General features: G+C 35.9%; 1 protein-coding gene across 13 annotated transcripts in view; it reads right to left on the bottom strand.

Moving 5' to 3' along the window:
- The window catches only part of raskol (Ras GTPase-activating protein raskol), a 159,641-nt gene that overhangs the window by 34,541 nt on the left and 108,193 nt on the right, over window positions 1-16,907 (bottom strand). Inside the window, exons 1-2 of one of the 13 annotated variants that reach the window (XM_076131677.1) lie at window positions 6,538-6,894; window positions 3,097-3,572 (exon numbers count right to left, since the gene is read on the bottom strand). The exons of 9 other annotated variants lie outside the window; for them this stretch is intronic. In XM_076131677.1, coding sequence (XP_075987792.1) covers window positions 3,097-3,298 — 202 coding nt within the window. In that variant the 5' untranslated portion in view covers window positions 3,299-3,572; window positions 6,538-6,894. Of the gene's footprint in view, window positions 1-3,096; window positions 3,574-6,537; window positions 6,895-16,907 lie in introns of those variants that run through there. 3 more of the 13 variants (XM_076131696.1, XM_076131704.1, XM_076131685.1) reach the window with 3 other exon arrangements.

The raw sequence follows: 16,907 nt of genomic DNA, 5'->3' as shown, positions 1-16,907 counted from the left end.
GAAAAAATATTGTGAGTGTAAACTAGTACCTAACCATACGGAATGTGGTATCCGGTCCCGTTAAAACAAATAGTGATTATAATTCAAAGGAACTGTGAACCAGTCAATGTTAATAATAAATATTTTTATGTAGAGGAAGCGTTAGAAATTTCGGGCGTTATCCATTAACAAAAACTCATCAAGGAATTCCATTAAGGTGATCTGTAAGTCATTGTTTATTTAACCTTGATATTAATATAATAGAGGGCGGAAGCCGTGCCTGGTACCGAGAAGGGTTGGAAAGACAGGAACACAGGAAGCGGATGTCAGCGGCGTTTGCGCTTACGCAGCGGAGCCGGCGCGGGCGCAGGCGCACAGGTGCGGTGCCTTCCATCATTTAACTTTAAACGTGATCTAAACGTAAACATACTACTTTTTGTAAGACGTGTTTAGAATACATCCAAATAATAAATGCGTTTGATTCTGTTACGATGCTCAAATAATGCAGAATATTTTGTAGAGATCCGGTTAACAGTTTTTTTACGCATCGAGTTACGACCTGTGGCTCGATTACCTAATAGTAATGTGCTTACTTATTACTGTGTTACTCGAAGCAATAAGACTACATTATCTACAGGATGCACGAACAAGTAATAAAATAATGAATCTGTATGGTTTCTTATCTTTTGGTCAGATATAAGTAGATTTCACTTGTTTGCACAAATCTTTACGTTATTTCGTCACCTTTGTTTAAATCAGTATATTAAAAATAACCTGTTTTCTGTATAAACAAAAGGTACCTATATAAACAGAAGAAATTCACCTCAACACAGTTTTTCAAGGATAACCACTTAAGGTATTCAGAAGTTGTAAAGTTATGATATCAGACATCGCAGGTAATTGCCTCCTTACAATCAAGCGTGATGATTATGACAGCGGCTCCATCAGCCAATGAGTACGTAAGGCGTGATACACCCACGATCGCGTAAGAAGCGGAGGCAGTAATACCTATCCGGTGTAATGACTCACTGCTCATACTGAACCGAATCAATGTCAAGATCATATCAATGTTATCACCTTGAAGACTTCATTCGCGAGTTTTTTATTAGTTGTATCTAATATTATTGTTTTATCATCACGACTAACAATTCTTATAATTACCAATTAACAGTTTTTATTCAAAACTCTATCGTTTAAACATTTATGTTTACGAATAAAGTTGCTACTGATTTACCGCCATTTTCTATCAATGTTCACGTTTCACAATAGAATTTTTAAAGACCGACAGTTTTTCGTCATAATTCGTATCAAACATTGATACCTAATTAAAATGCACTATGCAATAGGTACACGATAAATCGTACAACGAAAATATACTATCGAAACACTTGGCAATTCAGGGTTATCGACCGTTTTAGCTCACAAACTCATACAAGCAGGTGCCAAACTGTAAAATGTGAATATATTTGAGTTAATGTCTCACTGGAGCCTGCATTCTGTACCTCGATTCTCTACCACTATCGACTACCGACAACCAGCTAGCTATCGAAATTTTGACATTTAGAATGTACTGCCAAAAAAGTTTCTACGACGCCCGTCAGAGGCGCTGATCAGATTTTCATACAAAATTTATCGATGACAGGTCGGTTGTCGGTAGTCGATAGTAGTAGAGAATTGAGCTACTGATACTTTTGTAGAGTCGCCTACAAGATGGCTTCTTCCCACCAGCTGCACATATCAACTGTTATTCACAGTGTTAAATTACACACGTATAAAGTTAGATATGGTTTTATTTATGGCAATTCACAAGCTGCGGTTAGCGGTCGCCTCGACAGTTAGATCACCGGACTGATACGCTGTAAATGTTCTTAATACCTTCCTTATACGATGGCATACCCATCATAAACATATACGATCATGACGCTTGCACATTTACCATAAAAAGGATGTACGATTTAAATAATGACTATATTTCGTTTTATATCGCAAATGTTGTTTCTGTTTGAGTAGTCTATTAATATGAGATTAATTGTTATTGGTTTTCATTAACATTAAATACATTCGCAAAATGTAGTTTAATTACTTTAAAAATAACAAAAAATGAAAAGTTGGAAGTGATAAAGTAATAACCTGATAAATATTATCAATTAATAACTAGAATCAACGGAAATAATTATCTTAATCGTTTTAAGTCTGGCGTGGGGTCAGACAGCTAGTTGTTATCTATTGTAACAAATACTACAAAAGCCCCTCGATTTTTTAAAGCATATTTCTTTGTAAGCTAAGAGCCGGCTAAAGGGCCTGCTTAGTTACGATGTAAAGACTCAAACGTGTTCACGACAAAAGATTTGTGATGTCAAAAGATAAGTGATTGTTAAACTGTGTAAACCACGAACTTATCATTCACTAAAACCCAAATTAGAACACCGAAATACAAATAAAATAAGAAGATAAGCAAACTGAATATTATTTGTTTAGTTCTGAAGATATCGTGAGGAAAGTTATACATGTATTTATTACGCGTTGGGAACATAAACACAGTTGTGATTTGAAGCCCGCCTCATATAAATATAGCCGTTTGGAATTAAAATATCACTGCGGAGAATTAAGGCTCAGTATGCTCGTTTATTACATTTTTTATTTGCTTAGTTATTTTAAGAATAAAAATAATGTTGAAATTAGTTAACATTCTTCAATACTAACAAAAAAATAGAAGCGTTAATTCAGCAATTAGTAATTATGTCTCTACATAAAGTTAAAAATAAAAACAATGCCTCTTACATACTTAAACTCAGTAATGGTAATGAACACTAATTGTTATGATAATAAGTGTCTACCGACACAAACATACTGGCTTCAAATTAGTCATAAGAAAGACCAAAAATCGTACGACCAAATTTATTTTCAGCCCACATTACGACATTCTGCATTTCGAATGACCAAAATTCATAAAAACTTAAAATGCATACACGTGTTATTTAACTCGTTTGTGCAACGCGAACAGATTTATTACAATGGCATTTTAAATTTATGTTACTGCAGTATTAATTACGTATCAGTATCTGATTAGCAATTAGCGAATGAGTCATCTGGTATTAATTAAGAAACAATACGAACCATTGTTTTCATCCTGCGTCGACTCAAATTCAGCTAAGGAGACATTGGACAAATCTTCGACGTACACTTGCGGCTGGCGACTGAACGAGTGTCTGCCTCCGAGGGAGTGGTAGCAGCTCTCCTCGTCATCGGCCGCCTCCTCCGTCGACGAGCCCTTCAAGCAAGAGTGAAAACTCCGGGAAAGGCGCCTCTCCGTACTCATTCTCACTCATGTCCCGGAACTCCTCACAATATGTAAACTTCACCACACGAATTTTCTTAAGCATTTATTTCATTCACTGGTTTAGGTCACTCTTACACTGTTTTAAGTCTCCATTCTGTTTAAGTAATTTTGTTCACTTTCCGATGACGTCAGAGTTCTTGAAATTGTGTAGATATTTGCAGTCAAGCAATGTTCCGTGTTAACTGCACACCTTTCGAGATAACACTGTTTATTTCACATTGTCGTTTCTTATCATTCGTTATCGTGAAGGACTCTGTAATCGTTAGGATACAATGATCCACTGCGCTAATGATCCACATGCATTAAACAGAATTTTTTATGCTATAGTAGAACTTAAAGATTAAAATTCTCGATAAATTTCATATCTTCTATATAAATATGTAATCTACTTCTTCAAAACCATTTGATTACGGAAGAAGATTAGTCATCATGTCATTTGAATAGCTTCCGTAACATCTAATTCCAAAGTGAATTCCTATCATCTTACGAATAGGCCTTTATCCTATTCAAATTACGGCACATTCTTAGTGTCTGTGCTATTAATATTCCTAAAGAACAATACGCTTAAAGCGAAAAGGAATCCACGCCTTATCTGCGTGTGTTGAATCTGTGTGTAGTGAACGATTGCAACACTCGGAACGTACCAAAACGCGCGTCAACCCGTAAAACACGTTACATACGGACACGCAGGAAACATGACAGAAGGTTCAACGCACTCCCAAAGAATGGGGGCCTACCATGCCACATTCGGCTAATGAATGGCAGACGAACAAAGGAGCACATCTTTGTGGCGCCGTGGACCTATTCACATATCCCTGCGACTCGAGCTGATGTTTCAGTGTTTTGTGTCGTAACTTTTTAATGCGACCGTTTCGTACAAAACAGCCGTAAACTAAAAATACTCTAAACAGAACCCTTTCCATGTTTGGAAACATCTCTTAAAGAAATATGTAAAAAAATATTTCCGAAACAATCGTAGCCCTGACCGTTTCATAAAATAAATAATGTACGGAACTAATTGAACGATTGACCATTAACTATTACAAAGTAAAGATTTCTTGAAAGTCGTATCCGAAATATTAATTAGACACGAGAATTAAGTACATTTACGAAATGTTTGGTAACAATTAGTAGTGGAATTTGATCATAATCGTGCTCTGATCATACCATTCACGTGAAATGTAAAGGAAATTAAAGTTGGCCAAATCATTACCTGATTACAAGTTAAGTAATATTCAAATGTAGAACTCTACATGAGATTAATTTATAAAAGTAATACGGAATGATTGGTTATTAGCGTCTGAACGCAATAGTTAAAATTATGAGCTGTGTCATGCAATATGCAGTAATATAGGAACTAAATGTCGAACGCTGATATTCGCTTTGTAACAGGATTATGTTTATGCAAGAATCCGGACGTGATTGTCAAAAAGTGAAAAAATAACCAGGCCCAGCTTACATGATCGCTGTAGGCGTGTGGGAGTTCAACTCTTTACATAACAATTAGTGAAACAAATGTAAAACCTGAATCAAGGAAGAGGCTGTTACGTCTGTTTTTTAATTAACTTCGGATTGTGCTAAGTTGATGGGTTGACAAAAACAGTGAAATCTTCAACGACCCATTGTCTTAGTGGAAAGTTCTGCGTGGGAGCCCACTTGTCGGCTTGAATTGAGTTGCCGCGGAGAAAATTGCGGAATCAGTGAACTTTCATGAGTATTTATTTGATGTAGATGGTGTCGGAACAAATGGTGTACATCTGCTTTCACATCGCAGCGTTCCGAACATTACATAAACAGGGTTTCAGCAACTCGTTCATTACAAATATCCCACGTGGCTATTTTTGCTAATTGGCCCTCGAACAGAGGCTCGCTCGTGTAAACAATACCTCCAATTTCCCATTGTACCGAAGGTCAACTCAAGGTGCCAGACCACCCGTAACGACTCGATATAACATTTAATACTATTATTATAACAGTTACGTCTTAAACAACAAGAATCGAACAATGGAAGTTTTATGGATGAAATGTAACCATAACATACGGATATTTTTATAATGCTTGTATAAGACAGGATAGTTATTTGTGTAAATGTGTTTAAATATACAAAACAACATTTGAACGAAGAAAATCAGAAACAAAACAGTAATCAGGCTAGAGTCGGTAATATAATGGAAACGTATGTGTGGACGAGGGTTGGCACGAGGCCAATATTTTCCATAGAGGCCGAGATTTTCCCAAGATAAAGTACGCCAGGGCTCAGTCCAGTGGCCTTAGCATGGCGTGCCACCTAAATCATTTCCAGATTATCAACACGAACACTCGGTCCACTCAAACCATAAACTATGAGTAACGCAAAATTATAAACATATTTATGTAATCACAACCTTGTCGCAGTCATTCAGATAAAGAAGCCTTTGATTCGATATCTCAAGTGTCTTCGACGTTGACCTTTCTTTAAGATTTCCGTAAGTAGAAGCGATAAGATTTGTTGATGTTTATTTTTACAATCCGAACTGAGCATATCGTAAATACTAGGCACGGATGGAGAAATAGTCGTTAATCTTGTTAAAGACGTCCTAAGCCTTCATTCTTACAATGTTGTTTATAAATAGGTAGTTGGAGCAAATAAAATGCATCCGCTAGCGACAATCGCTGACATGTTAACTAATGATGGGTCAGGTATAAATCATGTTTATAATAGCGAGTCAACGCGAAGATGGTCGGAGGAAACGGTCGATTTGCGACGGATATGGCGATTGGTGCAAGTAGAGCGGCGTACGAGCGGTGAACCCGCGACTGACTTATTAATCTCGCTCATTATGCCGGCCTCACTACAATGGCGTCATTGTGTCACTCACTACTCTTGCTAATGATTCAATCGTTCACAGCTTTTTGTGCTACTATTTATTTTGTACATTGTAGAACCTGCACTATTTGTTGTGAGACCCGTACTACTATAAGTTAATTAATAAAGACCGCTTTGTATAAAAACATGTCTACATTGTGTTTATTGTCTTTTGTTCACGTGTCGTCTGATGTGCTAAAGTTGAAGGCTGTTTAAACACCAAACGTAGTAAAAGAGTATAATGTTTTACATAATATTATCGACTAGCTTCTATAAATGTTCATTCAAAAGAAAGAATTTTCTTTAGAATTATACGAAGGTTAATGTCTCTACAATAAATAGAGTCATTTACAATCTTTCGTTATATTCTTACCGTGACACTTTTATTGTTAGCTCACAGTTCTCTCAACTAACCATTCCAATCGACACGGTGCGCATACTAATAATACACATAAATGCTAATTACACTCTTGAAGTTCAGCGATAAATTATGTTTCTGTTTAATCACACGAAGAACATCACCACAGAAATAGAATTACTCAGAAATAAACGCACACGTCACAATCACTAAAACAGCGGGCACAACATAACACTTAGATCCGTCACAACGGATTAGTTGGTTATGGTTTAATCCACATACACCCGGAATCGTTCGACTTTCGTACTATAACGTAATTATAGACAGAATGGAACACCGCGTGACTGTCTCCATTCACAGATACGAACACACTGAACTAAGCAACGAGGCGCGAAGACAACCGAGAGCGGCGCGCGCGCACGCCTGCCCTCCGCTGCCAGCCGTTTATTTACTATTCACAGTTTAAAATTCGAACGTGCTCTAATAATCAACATGGCGTAGATAGAGTGATGATCCTTCGCAATACACGCCTTAGGGCCAAGGATACAATACAGTAGGTACGACTATTAAATATTTAACCCAGATTCACTGGATGAAAAATGTAGTATTTATAGATATGTGGCATAGAACAAGGAAAAACAAATTGCGAGAATCGAAAGAGAAATTAACGCGAATTAATTATGAATAGAATAAAAATATGGCAACCGGATCAATAAATAGTATGTATATGGACAAAATTGAAAGTGAAAGCTCAGTCGCAACCAGTCACAAACGTCGAAAACCTGTTAAAAGTTTTGATCACTTTTACTCTTACGAGAATGTCATGTGGTCACGGAAAGGTGGTAGGGAAGCAAGGGCTCAACGAACTCTAAAGGGTTGCACCAACGCACTTGTGTAATTATTTTAAGCCCGCTAGACGAGACGGGTAAACAGAGAGACCGGCTGGAATTCCAACCACATATTTAAGGAGAGCTTCACACTGTCCTACAACTAACAAAACACGGCGATAATACAATGACATGAATGTATAACACGGACTACCGAAGTAAAACAACACGACTCTTCATGTAGAGCCACTGGATTAAATAAAATGAATTAAACGAAACTAGATACCTACCTGCTTATCAGGTTATGTAAACATAAACATAGTTATTATTCCACCTACGTGTAAACTTGGTCATATTTCAAATACAATGAACAACGTAGCATTCCATAACGATCTTGATTTGCAAGACATTTGTATATTATCGTCTCAAGTGATTTTAAGTACTCATGGAATGTGTAAATAGATAATAAGCGATAGATTAGAACATGTTGCTATGTGTAAGAACAATAAAGGCATCATCGTCATAAGAAGCAGCGTAATTCTTTAGATACTCGACAGCTTATAACTTAGTACGTAAGAAAAGTAGAGCGGGGCTAAATATTGCGCATTTTGGTAATAAAATTAAAAAATATAGCTATTTGTGAATATTCGAACGGAAAAGCAATTTTCTTGTGGACGCTTTAGGCACTTCGAATTTACCAAATTCGTATTGTTTCAACCCTTACAACAGAAGGCAGGTGTTTATGCCCATCACTGACACACGTACACCGGTTGACCTTTTGCCCACTTTTACTTCATACTTTAGTTTAAGCATGTTTATAGTTTATACTCCCGTCATTATCTAGCACATTGTTGATTACATTTCAGTTTGTTGGCTACAAGGAAAAACCTTCAAATCTATAATTTAAACGTTACAGGAAAATATTATTTGATAATAATATAAATGTAACGGGGATTTTTGTGTGATGTATCACACAATAAATATATTTAACATAACAATATTTATTAATTGAATACAAGGCTAAATCAGCAATTCTCAGTCTAGGAGCTATTAGTTTTTATTATAGCATTATGTTTTACTGTTGGCCGATTATTGTTAAGGGCTACGATCTCATAAAAGCCTAGCTTCAAATACCAACACTTCGTTTATTTGTTCCGCTATTTGAACAAGAGAATTATCTCCACTTCACAAGGTAAGAGACGCTTCAGTAAACCCACTACGGCCAACATTCGCAGTCACGTGCACAATTAAGACGATCAATAGTTTTTATTCTTAAGTTGTAAATCCGGTCTACGACGTAGCAACAGGTTCTCAATACTTTACTAGAGAGATAATCGGCAGCTGTTGCCTGCATTTATTTTAATTCCCAGATGAAGTAGCTGGAAGCAAAAAAAATACAAATATTTTCCCATGGTAACAGTTGAAACCGAAGGTAAGTCAGTAGCTCACAAGACGGCCTTGGCAGAACAATATTACTATCGTAATACATCTTACGCTAGTTCACGGACACGCGAGTGGTTCGCCACAATGCACTCGAATTATAAAATGCACTTAAAGAAATTAAGAATGTAAAAATACTGTGTGCCTAATTAGTAGGTTTTAAAATTTATAAACTTTAATTCATATAAAAAATTAAAATCTACATTAAATACTGATTGTCATTTCAAAATAGACAACTCATGTATTTGTTAGTGTTGTCCTCTGATTGTACTCAATGTCATTGCTAAACACGTTACGACATATTGTAATCTTGAAACGTATGACATCGACAGCATATAACCGATCGGCCTACATTCAAATATGAACAGTTATCTGTTGTTGATCGTACAATCACAAATCCTAATAGATGGTAAGACGAGGTACCGATATTGCGTAGGATTTGTTTGGGCGGTAGTGGGCGTGAACTTGGCAGCGGCGACTCTTGCGCAACCCACACTAAGCCCTTCTATATTCAATGACAATCCGTAAAAGATCTCAATTTGTCAGTTTGTACACAAACGTAATCGATTTGTTTAAGACAATATAATTACAAAATTGCTCAGAGTCTGATTTTCTTCTATAGTTGACTTGGTGCTTTTAGAAATGAACCTATTAAGTAGTTGTTTTATGTAAAGATGATCAAACATTTAAAAAATGAAATATTTGCCTGACAGGTATAAATCAACGCAGTAAATATTGATGGTGCATGTTATTACTGCCTGCTGCAAATCATAATGATTTATATCCTCATTTGCTTGTAACACAAGGAAACAATGCGATTATTGAATAAAATAATCTATAAATTTATAAATATAATAGGCATTTTGGAATTCCGAAATCGTATTCAATTGTTTACAGTTAAGTTAGGTTAGCATTGTGGAATTCCGAAATCACACTTAATTATAAATTTATAACTGAACATTTATTTAGTTAATATACAGGGTGTGGCGTAAATAATGGATAATCCTTTACCAGCGGATGGGCGACAACCCAACTGATCTAAATATCAAAATTTACCTCTGGCACAAGTATCATAGTTTTTGAGATTTTGGCCATTTTGTGTGTTTTTTAAAAAAGCGATTTACGCTCGTTCTTTTTGATGCTGTGATCACAATTTAAGGCTTTTTTTAAATCCGTTTTTTGCAAATAAATCCTGAATAGATGTGCTATTGAATCTACAATCTTGTTTTGTTATAACTACTTGTTTTTTATTTAAATTATGCATTCAAAGTTAAATTTTATAATCTTTCACAACTTTTGTGCAACTTTGAGCACTTGTGGTGAAAAAAAAATGTATGGTGGCTTTACTGCCCACGCCATAAATAATTTCTAAATTTTATTAGAATTCTAAATTGGTATAACATGCAGCATTAATACCGATAATTGTCAAAATATTACAACGAACTTAAATTGTTAACACTTTTGCCGGTCAACTAATTTTATTTTATCAGCGCGTTTAAGCTAAGTTTACTTTCAAATATTCATGTTTATAGGGTTATTACACTATTAAAGATTATTTAGATGATAAAAAAGCTTGGAACTGTGCTGTTTCTACCAAGTCTATTTCAAAATAATGTATTACAATTTGATGAAAAATGTTTTTTTTTGTCAACAGAGTAGTTTTCTTTAGATTTCTAATTATCTTTATTATTTGAATAGTATTTATGTTTTGTATTTCTTTTTTTTTTCAACACTGCACACAAGTGCTCAAAGTTGAACAAAAGTGTTGAAAAACTATAAAATTTAACTTTGAATGCATAGTTTAAATAAAAGACAAGTAGTAATAACAAAACAAGATATTAGGTTCAATAGCACATTAATTTAGGATTTAAATGCAAAAAAATTTGGCCATTATGTGTGTTTAAGAAAGCGATTTACGCTCGTACTTTTTGGTGCTGTGATCACAAATTAAGACTTTTTTTTTATCCGTGTTTTGCAATTAAATCCTGAATAGATGTGCTATTGAATCTAGAACGCGCTTAGCGTGAAAAAAATAAATTAGTCGACCGGCAAAAGTGTTAATAATTTAAGTTCTTTGTAATATTTTGACAATAATCGGTATTATTGCTGCATGTTATACCAATTTAGAATTGTAATAAAATTTAGAAATTATTTATGGCGTGGGCAGTAAAGCTACGATACATTTTTTTTTCACCACAAGTGCTCAAAGTTGCACAAATTTTGGGTAAGATTATAAAATTCAACTTTGAATGCATAATTTAAATAAAAAACAAGTAGTAATCACAAAACAAGATTGTAGATTCAATAGCACATCTATTCAGGATTTATTTGCAAAAAACGGATTTAAAAAAAGCCTTAAATTGTGATCACAGCATTAAAAAGAACGAGCTTAAAACGCTTTTTTAAAAAACACACAAAATGGCCAAAATTTCAAAAACTATGATACTTGTGCCAGAGGTAAATTTTGATATTTAGATCAGTTGGGTTGTCGCCCATCCGCTGGTAAAGGATTATCCATTATTTACGCCACACCCTGTATACTTATTTTACAAAATTACTTTTAAAATAAAACTTAACTATAACTGAACTATAGAATTACAGTACACTGTTTAATGGCACAGTGAATCAATGAAGTAGTCTGCGGCAAGGAAAGCGCAAAAAGTGGAATAAATAACAAACTTTCGTTGGAGAGAGGTGTGCCAATAGAATGCGAGCCAGTGTGCGTGTGCAGACAAACTGTGGACCGCCGCGGCAAATCAACTGAATAACTGCATGCGTAAATACTTCAGTAAACGTAAGTGAAACTGATGCGTTCCAGACACACATACTAAATGAATAGTGAATAATCACGTAAATAAGATGCATAAGAAAAACTTACTTTTCTCGAAACTGAGGAAAAGCTAAGACGTGGATGTTCACTTACTTACATTCTGCATTCCATTGAAACGTTACGTAAGTGTATTCATATAAATTAATTAAAAATTAAAGCAGAATAGAAATAGAACACCTCTTAAACGACCCATGAATAATACGGTAGACGAGTCAATCAGGGTAGTGGGGTAAAAAGAATGCAGCCGCCTTACAAATGCTCAATGAAAGAGATTAAGCACGCACGCAGAACACTCGCCGACGACGACGCATTACCGTTGCATTACATGCCTACTGTCTATATGTATGTGTATACACTGACATACATAATAATAATGAGATCATCCTTATTGCTAAAGGGGAAAATTCAACATAAACATTCGCGTCTTTGATGTTTAGAAAACGCTGTACATTTGATCATAACGACTGCAATATAACATTCTACAACATTTAATAATACTGGAACATAACTTGTAGTAAAACGAGAACTTGTGATAAATATCAGGATAACAAAAAGGAATATAAAATTCCAAATGATGTTAGCGAAGGCCAGGTCAACACCGGTGGGTTATAATAAATGACACCTGTGCTCTTCATAAATGTCACTAGGAAAATAAAAATACAACCAGATATTAACAAAACGAGAGAAATACAAAAATCCGCAGCGACACAGCACTGTGGTTAGAAATTTATCGCGGACCATTTCTAGAGTGATTGCAGTGAACATTTCCGCATCCGGTGCGAGCGAACAACGCGTTTTTGGTTCAGATAAAAGCTTATAAAGCCGTAGTTCGTCGGGCACATATTTAGGTGACGGCTCGGCTCAGTAAACAGTGTCAGCTATAAACTGTTGTTTGGACGGACGCCAGAGTTGATCCCGATCGTAGCGCTCCCGGAATCGATGGAACTATGACTTTACAATTATATTGGAACATATAGTGTTACAATTTTAGACGGCCTCGGCTCAGTAAATAGTCCAATGTGAGATCAAATTATACCGCATAAAACTTGAATAGCACTGCGTTCCGCAAATTAACAAACTAGAGTACGACAATTAAAAAATTATGACAGTAAGACAGCGGATGCTACGAGTGTTACCAATTTAAGAATGTAACTGTTGTAATAGCGCCCCATTAAGACGTTCGGAAGTGTTGAACTGAATTTATAAACACATAACGAAACACTGGTGAAATACACATATTATGTTTGCTGAAGCGTGCAAGATTGGCAGATATAACGATGAACATTATTGCATAACAGTTTACTTTACTAACGCGAATGGTGTTTGCACTTCAGCCATTAAGATCATAAGCCAACATCGCTATTAACTCGCATCATAGATACAGAGTTACTGACTGGTTTCGCAGAAACTGTCGATACTTAGTGTAGAGCGACGTACTAATGACCGAGCTCGCAGCATGGTTAGAATTTTAATATAAACATCCAATTACATTGTACACACGTAAACCGCACATTTGTCAAGATTGCGCTTGACAACAATAAGCTCTACAATTACCAGTAAGCTTTATTCAGGTCTTAACCCTAGAGCCATTGTGTTACGTAGAATTAAGAATTAGTCCAACAATATTCAAGGCTATAGAAATGTTCACACTTTAAAATAGGCGAATTAGCTGTTGCGTGCGTGCTACCTGACCCATATTGAATGCACACGCTAGGTTTCAACTTCCCATTAAATACCAGGTGAGGGAGCCCTCCCCACACAAGTGTTTAGAACACAAGAACTTAGATGATATTGGTAAGAGTGATAGCAAAATACATTAGTGTAGTAATAATAGTGGGTCCGTCCAAGCGTTGATGATTATAGCAACAAGCTCGTGAAACTCGTGATACCTTAATTATATTTTTTAATCCCTCTTCAATAGAGAGCTAGCGACGCGTGCTTTTTAATAACGATTTAATAGATTGTCGTCATTATCTCATAATGAGAATGGCGTATGTCTCTACTAAAGCTTTTTAATTATTGAGGACTTCAGAAAGTAGAACATGTCTTTAATGAAAACATTATGCAGGCGAGAGTTTTATGTAACCATCTCAAATGACAGTTCTAAAATGCCTCTAGGACACTGGACTCTATTATTACAAGTAGTTGATTTTAATGCGTGTACAGGTTTAAAAAGCCCGTCTAATGCTACCTTAGAAGGAAAAACAAATCGCTTCTCTTCATTTACTTCAAAGAGCAATGTTATACACACTATTAGCCAGGGACGGTAATAAATATGTACTTAGAATCACTTGCAGATGCCAATCATAGTCAACATCTGTTTCTGCTGAATCTGCTTAATTCAACTAAAATGTTGGTTTAGATCATCATGGTTAAAAGTCGTTAGTAGTTAATTCTATAACTTATTTCTATACTTTAAATGCCTTTTTTTCGACCGTTAAAGTAAATATAATATTGCAAGTTGTGCAGCGTTTTCACAGATTTCGGTAAGTCAAAAGATTTCACTTAAAGTGGCACACGGTAAAGTAGTCTGACAAGTTTTACATGTGGTCATAAAGTGCGACTTGAGTCCCGTAATTGACAGTCCATAGTGTGGTACATGAACATACTCGCATACATTGAGAGCAATTTCTCCGCTTTATCATTCACCTCAAACGTAATAATATCAAAGAAAATTTCGTTGCACGGTACTCATAACAGGCTTTAACTGTTCTGCAGCAGTTTCCATTAAAAAGCGAAAGCTTATTGTATAACTGTTACAAAAACAAAATACGCCATAAAAACTTGAAATAATGCGCGATATTATAATTTTATGTAGATTATATCCACGTTTCCCACGTAATTACAAGAAATACTCTCATTACGGTACGTTCTAAGACAAGATTGAATTCGTGACTATCACTAAAGGCGTATACAAAATTTGTATAAGGCACTGCACGTTCTGAACTATTTCCTACTTGCACAATCGTTGTATTACATGCACTATGTAGTAAACTACCAAATATCGACTTTGTAAAGGTTAAACGTTCTACAATACAACAATGGCTCATATATGTATTGGCAATATAGTATAATTACACATTGAAACGGTAAATGCGTTTAGAAAACTGGACGTTTTGTATGTACACAGTTGCACTCAGTAGCAATCGCATTGGAAAGCGAATATCAAGTACTCGACGCTTTCCCCCGATCAAGAGCTGATGTCAATAGACATTAGCGTTAAGGGTACTATCAATATTTATCAACAGCTTCAATGTATCCGATATGTTCTCGATTCACGATGTTTCATTGCTCATAAATCAATCACTTACGGAAATAAAAGTTTGCTTTCTAGCTATAAAATCTTGAATTTCTTGCTGTGGAAAAATCTCGTTTAATGAGTGGTCATCAAAGATGTTGAGATTAATTCAGGTAATTGTCTAGAAGTGGGTCAAGAGGCTGGACTCCAATTGCAAGTTAGTACCTATTACTACCTAAAATATTAGGTAGCTAACCACCGTGACATTTTATTTTTTGTAAAATATTATCCTTGAAATGTTTCCTGTCTATTCATAGTACATGTAATATTTCGTGTATATAAATGTGATGATATTCGTTAATAGCTGTGACATGAGCGCTTGTGTGCGTCAATATCCGGCGCCCATCGGGCAGGTGCCGGAACTTTGGGGGAATGACCGCGATCGTATCTGCTAACTGGCCACTAAGTCCACTGCACGCTGCAAAATTTACAATAGGCCCCGTTTGACGTAATATTTTTGAAGGAAATATTACAATTTGCAACTACCGCTACAAATACGATACGATACCGGTACCGTAACAGCTGCATTCGGGATTATTACATTATAAAAAATATTAAGTATCTTGTTCGCTACGACCCCGTAGAGCTGGGAGGTCGCTTCTGAGCAAGTTAGACCCTTATGGCTCATAATGACTCCAGATAAAGTTACCAGTGCACTTCACTTCACAATAACTTTGCGTTGCAAAAAAAGTTCTCATTCGTGTTAATTCTGGTAAAGCGAAAACCATGTTAACCTACTTATTTTAAAAGTATATGCCATGGTTTAAAACTTCCGTTTGGATAGATAGCCTTATAAGGTAAATTTTGAAATCAGCCAATAAAACGATAACCCAAACAAAGTAACGATAAAACGTTTACATTGCAATAAAAGTTTATATACTTTGTCATTGTAAAGAACATCGCCCTAAACCCAAACATAGCTTCTATCGTAATCGGGTTGAGTTATATTTATTGAGCTTAAATGTTCCCCAAAAATCCAGGATTATCCCCCCAATGCGTGTTCTCACGGCATGTTATCGGCTTCTCGGGGAATTCGGTTCAGTGACGATAAGCACGCACTTATCTGTCGCCGGAGACCACGGCCGCGATTTATACTCTAATGTCGTTAGTCAGGAACTCGCTTACTACATAAAAAACTTCTTTAAACACAACATTATTACGTTTACGTTCAAAGAAATTAATGTATACCGTTGCTTTATCAACCGTACACAAACATTCGAGGAATTCGGGAGTTGAAATACTGGCTTTTTATTTGTTAGCAGAGTTTGTGTAATATTTTTTTAGCAGAGGAGTCCCCAAAATAAATTTCTATTATGAAAACAACGATTAAAATTCTTTCGCATATAGTCGGACCCGAATCGGATTCTCTTTGCATTCAATGTTGATGCACGTTGGGTAAAAGACGTGGCGCGATTGACAAATAACGGAGCCCATCGACCTATTATAATTCGTTTACCTGTATATCGCAAAGGTGAACAATTTGATATTCTGTCAATGTTTGCAAGCCTCCTTCAACCGCATGACAACACAACGCATTACGTTTGCAGTGTGTAATTACGTTGATTACTCAAAAAGGAGGTGCTTATTGAGCAAGCGAGTAAAGTAGTACCAAATGTTATAAATAGTTGAGCGATGGAGGTAAAACTTAACATTCAACTAGTCAAGTGCTGCTGCGATGGCGTACTTGAGAACAAAACAACATGTCATTGTTATTCGTAGAACAAAACAGGGTAAGCAGGTCCATTATTACCTCGGCTAGTGGGGTACAGACTACAGAACAATGTATTGCGGCGCAGGTAGCGGGATGCGGGCCTCACAGCACTGCTGTTACACCCAAGAAACGACATGTGCGAGCGTGATTTTAAAACAGCCGGCCTGGCAGATGCTTACGTTTTTTTAAATCACCATTTGATAGTAATATTTGCCAAGATTAACTGTATTTGAAATTCCAGCTATTTCAATAGAGAAACCGAAAGTTATAACAAGATAT

This window comes from Anticarsia gemmatalis, chromosome 2 (assembly GCF_050436995.1).
Source record: "Anticarsia gemmatalis isolate Benzon Research Colony breed Stoneville strain chromosome 2, ilAntGemm2 primary, whole genome shotgun sequence".
Lineage (NCBI taxonomy): Eukaryota > Metazoa > Arthropoda > Insecta > Lepidoptera > Erebidae > Anticarsia > Anticarsia gemmatalis.
Note: the sequence above shows the minus strand (reverse complement) of the source record. Positions and strands in the feature narration are given on the sequence as shown.